The sequence below is a fragment of the Mastomys coucha genome, unplaced genomic scaffold (assembly GCF_008632895.1).
Source record: "Mastomys coucha isolate ucsf_1 unplaced genomic scaffold, UCSF_Mcou_1 pScaffold22, whole genome shotgun sequence".
NCBI lineage: Eukaryota > Metazoa > Chordata > Mammalia > Rodentia > Muridae > Mastomys > Mastomys coucha.
In genome coordinates, this window is record NW_022196905.1 from 58,735,868 (window position 1) to 58,742,944 (window position 7,077).

At 38.7% G+C, this 7,077-nt stretch overlaps 1 protein-coding gene across 3 annotated transcripts in view; it reads left to right on the top strand.

The window, feature by feature from the left end:
- Positions 1-6,000, top strand: part of Ube2k (ubiquitin conjugating enzyme E2 K) — a 65,234-nt gene extending 59,234 nt beyond the window's left edge. For all 3 annotated transcript variants that reach the window (XM_031342453.1, XM_031342451.1, XM_031342452.1), the window contains 2 exons: positions 1,487-1,615; positions 1,844-6,000. In XM_031342453.1, the coding sequence (XP_031198313.1) occupies positions 1,487-1,615; positions 1,844-1,918 (204 nt within the window). In that variant the 3' untranslated portion in view covers positions 1,919-6,000. The remainder of the gene's footprint in view (positions 1-1,486; positions 1,616-1,843) is intronic.
- The last annotated feature ends 1,077 nt before the right edge of the window (positions 6,001-7,077 follow it).

Here is a 7,077-nt window from a genome sequence, read left to right on the forward strand (position 1 = left end):
TCAGAAATCCGCCTGCCTCTGCCTCCCAAGTGCTGGGATTAAAGGCTTGTGCCACCACCGCCCGGCTAGAACTAAAGCTTTTTGTAATTTGCACATATGTGCTATTAATATTTGGTAGCAGAAGTCTTACTTGAACCTTATCTTCAAGCAAGATTTTCCCACAAATTGAGATAAATTATGATATAAAATAAAAGGTGACTTATGAAAAAAATATTTTATTTTATGCACATTGCCTCAATGTATGCCTCTGTGAGTGTGTCAGATCCTGGAGGTACAGGATCATGTGGGTGCTGGGAATTGAACCCTGGTCCTGTGGAGTAGCAGCCAGTGCTCTTAACTGCCGACCCATCTCTTGGCTTCCGTAGCTGATTTTTAACACCTAAAATATTGTTTGTGTTGTTCGTTACAAAGTATTGCTTGAAATACATTAGGTATATTACATCTTAATATAAAGGAGATAATTAGCCTTTTAGTTTGCTAAGAGCTGGCTATGGTTATGCAGTCCTTAATCCTAGCACTTAATCCTAGAGGTTGGTGAATGTCTAAATTTGAACCAAGCCTGAACTAGATATAGATAGCAAGTTCTAGGCTAGCCAGGGCTACATATTGAGAAGTTTTCGAGATAAAGCAATGTCAGAGACAGGAGAATAATGAGCTTACCCAGCTTCTGCTCTGGGGCTAGAGAGCTGAGTGGCTTAGGTGCATAGTTCTTTATTACCGTTATGAGGACAGAGGTTAGGTCCCAGTACCCTCTACTGCTTACTCCAGCTTACCACACCTGTGCATATACACATACATAAATAAAATTTAAAAATAGTACTTTGATAAGAAATATTAAAATGAATTGACACCATTACTTTGTACTTTGCCTTACAAGCATTTTTACAATGAGTTTACCTCACCCTTTTCCAGTTTCATGTGGCAAACCTTACTGTCTAGAAGGGCTCTTTTGTGAGTTTTTAAGTTGTCTTGATTCAAAAGTAATGTGAGTTAGATTCTTTGAGTGTTGGGTTTACTTTGGTTACCTTTCAGTATAGCTCTAAGAGCATATAAGTATCTCAGCTTGAGGTCTGCCTACTAGCATATTTGATTGTATTTATTAGTGTTATGTTTATCAGCTAATGTTTATGTAACTTGGCATGCTACTGATTTTGTTGTGTCCAGTGATTAGAACATTTTGATAAAGTTCATTTAATATTAGATGTTTGTTTAAAGAGGATAACTGTCTTTTATTTTCACAAAGCTTCATTTCTTGAATGACCTCTCTGCAGTGGAAATGAATCACCTTTTATGTTTTAGCACATGGGGTGCTGGTAATTGAGTTTCTAAAGGTGCTTACTAAGCTAATACTACTACTGATCTCTGCAGCCCAGCCCAATTGAGTTACATTCTAAGTATATATGTATTTTCTTTCAACAAGCAAGTCATAGTTGAGCATCTATGGTAATTCACACTGTATTGTTAACTGCTTTTTCCTTCCATATAGTACAAACAAAATCCTGAAATGTTCAAGCAGACAGCTCGACTTTGGGCACACGTGTATGCTGGAGCACCAGTTTCTAGTCCAGAATACACCAAAAAAATAGAAAACCTCTGTGCTATGGGTTTTGATAGGGTAAGTACCAGAGGAATTGATTTGACTACCCATTTTAAACTTCTGCTCCCAGTCCTTGGGACAAGGGGGCTAGCAATTTTTAAAATCTAGTTTTGGTTAATAGTTTTGTTACTGGAGTCCTTGACAATCGTTTCCATTCAGTAGTAGAGGGAAGAATACATGCTTCTCGGTGCAGAGAGGAGGGTTTGGTTCCGTAGGATGTGACTGCTCTTGTCTGTTTCTTTACAGAATGCAGTAATAGTGGCCTTGTCTTCAAAATCATGGGATGTAGAGACTGCAACAGAACTGCTTCTGAGTAACTGAGGCACAGGAGCTGCTGCCAGCCACGCTCACTCGCTCGCCTCTTCTTGAGGAGCATCAACACCTGTTATTTTTAGGATTCTGCATAAATTTCTTTTAAACTGGCATTCTTGCCTAATGATGTTACTAGGCACCATTGGAGACTGCAAAAAAAAAAAAAATCCCTGCTCTGTAAATAAAGCTAATTAAACGTCTGTGTAAATTTAAAAAGGGGAAATACTTTAATTTTTTTCTTAATAGTGTAAAAATTCTTTGAGCTAAGCTAAAACCATGGGAAAACATGCTCCTTTAGTGTTTAGCAGTGTAACAGACTCACGAGTTTGTCTCAGGGTTCTGTTGACTAACTAGGATAACACTAGAGTGTCGGCCCTTCACATTGTGGTGTAGAATCACAGCTCTCTTAAGTTTGAACACAGATCCTCTGTGCCTGTGAATTTCCTTGCATGCTTGTACTTGACTTCTTAGAATGGGTAGCTGAAAAGACCACCCTTTTAAGCATTAGGACATTCTTGAATTATGAGATTTATCCTAATTTAAAGATGGTGACCTAATCAGAGCTCTTTGGTCCCTTTGGACTGGTAGGGACACTTTTACTTTTCCCTGTCACCATGCAGAGCAGATTCTCATGGTCAGTTTCTCTTGTGTCTGGTGGGAATGTACTGGGGAGCAGTGGCCCTTGTTCTGCTGTTAGCTCATAGGTGTGGAAGGTTTTGTCCAAGCTCTTCACTTTGTAAGTAGTAATGTAAAAAGGGGCTGCCGATTTTATTTCTCTTACAAAAGGAGTAAATACTTGATGTTGCAGTATTTCTAGATTTAATAAAAGGACACTGCGTAGTTTTTCAGTGAATTTGACATTAATTTTTAAAATGATAAAGTCTTTGGAAACTTGAAGGGTGCGGCCCCTGTTCCTTCGCAGTCAGCCTGACTTGGGCATGACGGTTTGCTTTGTGAGACTCCTGAGTTACTCTTCCTGCACTCCCCATGCTGACACATGAAAGCTGAAGTGTGCCACTGTACATACCAGATGCACAAGGAACAGGGGTGTATTCTAAATCTAGCTTTGTTTATGATGTTTCTGATAATGTGAGAATTGAAACTCTACCTTCTCTTGTACATAGACTTCCTTCCTGTCCTTAGCAACTGTCGCATCTCATTCTATCTTCCAAAGCTTGACAGTTCCTAGTTTTGCAAACCCAAATACTTCATTTAACCATCTTCACTGAGGTTTAAGTGAACTTATGTAGACAGTTGTTGCAAAGGAGATGCAATTAAACATTTTGAGGACCAATGCATAAATTACAGAAATGTAATGGAATCAGACTGAATTAAAGTAAGGCTATATGTATATTGAAAGTCATATTCTAAAAGGTTTGTTTTCTTGAAGTGTTGTTTCATTTTATAGTCATAAAGTGTTTCAAAAGTCCTTTTTGAACCTATTAACTCAGCATAACTTCATTTGACTATTAATAATCTTGATACTACAAGCAATAAACGAACCATTAATATATTATAACATTAAAGATGTGAAGGTTCTTCCAGCAACTTGTAAGGCTTTCACACTTAACCGTGACTTAGGGTCACTGTCCTGCACACTAAACTCAAGCTGCTATGTTCTTCTCCATGTATGCGGATGCACACATTTCCTGTTGCAGCTACATCCTTTTATTGCTATAGGTTATTTTATAAAGATGCCAAAGGAAACACGTTTTTCTTTATTTATTTTAAATAGCTAAAACTTTGTACTTTTCTTTATATTCTCAGATAAGATTGAAATGTGTGAAATGATGGACAGTTTACCTCCATTGTTCATTAGGATTTTTTAATGGAGGGTGGCTTGGTAACACTAATATGTAGATATTGAAAGGTATAAAACACCTTAGAGTTTACTCTCTGCCTGTATTGTCAGGGTATATTGTCTGGTTAGAGGTAGATGAGAGAGCTCAGAGTCAGGCAGCACCTACTTTGTCATGGTGGCAGCAGTTTTTGTTTTTTGTCTTGCATATCGGCTTCAGCCTGGCTCCACTGAACACTTACTGGAGATGTCTATATAATGTGGGTTCATAGATTTTACACGATTATGTCATCCTTTCTTGTGATCCTAGCACTTGGGTGTCAGAACCATGAGCTCAAGACTGTTTGGGCTTCCTAAGAAAGACTGGGGTTTTCATGCTCACTTAATGTGATAATATCCCTCCTGGGGTGTTTTCCTCACTGGTCTTGTTTGGCCACTTTCTATTTTTCTTTTTACTTCCCAACTCGTAGGTTTAGTCCATCAAAAAGAAGCTCAGGCTTTTATCCTGGTTTTACATACATTTAGGAAAACTACTAAAAATTTAGATTTAAAAAAAGTACCCTGATGGAAATTATTTTTCTAATTCTGCATTTGATAATTTATCATCTTAACAAGTCCTAAAAAGGTTCTGTTTTGGTCTAGGTGTGGTGGTGCTTTTACTCCCAGGCTCGTGAAAGAGAAAGGCAGGCCAATTCTGTGAGACTCCTGTGGGAGGTGTATGTCCAGTCTTAAGCCCCTGCTCCCGTAACTTTAGTGAAATCCCATTTAGAACAGGAAGATTCCTTAGTACTCGCCGATCCTCTGATAGGCTTTTACATAATCCAGCTTTTTTTCCTGAGCCTATGCCTGACTTTTAGTATAAAACTTATAGAGCATGTTGGGAACTTTGAATTCAAAATACATGTAAATGTTTGGAATCAATTATTTTGCCTTTGAGAAGTGTAACTAACCTATCATATGAATTAAAACATGTTTTTGAAATTTTTTTATATTTCTGATTGTTGGTGGCATTTAACACTATGCAAAAAACTTAAGTATCTGCAGAAAGGAACTGACAGTAGATTTTGCTCATGCTGCTGTGTTCTACATTACTGGCTTGGCTGTTGGGCACGTTTAGAGATGTGGAGAATGGAGCCTGGTTGTGAGTGTAGGCTTCATGCAGCTTTAAAAACCGCAGGAGAGGTAGATGGATGTTCTTACAGTCTAGTGTCGCAGCACCAGAAATGAAGTTTTGGTGGGGTAAGGGTTAAAATGAATTTGGGACTCAAACAGTGGAGTCAGGTATATTGTATAAAGATGGAATCAGTGTTTAGGTAGGAAAAAGGAAGATGTCTGGTCATAGTTAACTTTATTTCATGGACTTTGATAAAATAGTTCTGTATTAATTACTTTTTCTAGTTTCAAGGACTTGATGTTTCAAGTTACAGTTTCATCTTTCAGTACCTGTTTTAGAGTGTCTCCATCGGCCTGGTGGTGTCACTGAGAAATAGCCTTTTCTCAAGCATGACTTCCAGTGTTGTGACATACTTATACAGAGTACAAACCGACAGCACGTGAGTGGTGGTGGTGGTATCTCCCTTACCTATCTCCTTACTGCTTTCTTGTACTGCTAGAAACTCTGGAGCCTGCAGTCATCACTGGAGGGTGTCATGATTGTGTCACCTTTGGCATGGTTATTCCCACCACGCTGCTATCTGTGATCAGGTGTGGCACAAGTCGGTTTGATTCTGAGGCAAGTGGATGAAGTCATTGCACTGTGCTTTTACCACTCATGTCTGCTTACTGTCACCTACTTTTTACAGGCATCATAATAAAAGCTAGACGATTTCTTTGGGGGAAAAGAGACTTATTTAATGTAATTTAAAGACTTTTCCAATAGAAAATGAAATATTATTGAAAATATCTATTTTTCAGCTTTCAGCATTTGATGGTGCTTTGTTGTGGTGTCTGCTGGAAGTTACTGCCATTATAGGGATTTTCATTAACCTCACTTTGAAAGAACTTTGCTTGTTAGCTTCTTTAGATCTCTAAACAGTTTGTTAGTGATGGTAAATTCTGTAGGAGGGTCTATTCTGAGCCATTAACTTCTTGTAAGGGGAAAATGGGCTGGTTACCAGAAACACCATTGAAGCAGGGTGGGCTGTGGGTGGGGGGTTGGGTGTCTGTCTTGAGAATTAAAAACTACGAAACACTTTTGTATACAACTGAATTTTTAAAAATAAACACATTTTTAAAGATGTTGAATTTTCCCCATTATTGGGAATTCTTAAAAATAAATGCATGCACATTTCCCCCCTGGCACATGTTTTATATCTTATTTCTAGGTCTTCTTTCTAGACAGGGAATTAATTCAACACATTAAAGAAGCAGCAGGTAGATGCCCTCAACAGGTTCATAGTGATGGTGCGTGTGCTAAGTTTCTGTGAATTGTCAGGCCTTTGGATTTGCGAAGGGGTTAGGTTTCTAGTTACCTGCTTTGTACTGGAACACTATTGAGCTGAGTCCTGAGCCAGGGTTTAAGTTCTCCACTTTCCCTGGTGTTTGAGGCAGTATTATTTAGTTTTCATACTTGCACACAAGTTATGGAAAGGTTGTGTTATACCATAAAAACTCTGAATGCTCTTGATATGTCATGGATTAATCTTAGTTTTAAGCTGGGCAGTGGTGGTACATGCCTTTAATCCCAGCACTTGGGAGGCAGAGGCAGGTGGATTTCTGAGTTCGAGGCCAGCCTGGTCTACAGAGTGAGTTCCAGGACAGCCAGCCAGGGCTATACAGAGAAACCCTGTCTGGAAAAACAAAAACAAACAACAAAAAAATCTTAAGTTTTAATTTAAGATGACTAAGCTGGTACCAGGTGTGGTGGTGGACATGATTTCAGTACTCACGACGCAGATAGGAAGGTAAGAGGCTAGCCCTGTCTAGTTCCAGGTTTACCAAGCTACATAGTTAGACCCTATCATAAACAAAAAGCCAGTTTTTTTTTTTTCTGATCCTGTTCTTCATCTAGGTAAGTATTTAGTGTTTAACAGTATTTGAAAAAAATCAGGTGAGGTCTATCCAGTTGTGCTAGCCTATTGCTCCAATCTCAGCACCTGGGAATCTGAGGCAGCAGGATCAGGAATTCCAGACCTGATCCTATATGTGCATCATACAGACCTTATTTTGAACACCAATTCTTGGCCAAACAGATTCTTTTGTGTTCAAGCCCAAAACAGCAACAAAGTGGCTCATTTAAAAGTTCTTTTGGTGGGTAGGGGCTTGGTAAAGTAGATTGGTACTTTGGTAACGTATCGAACCTGGTAAGACTTATTGTGGGGTTAGACAGTTTAGCTCAGTAGCAGAGCACTTTCCTAAGCTAAATTTCTAT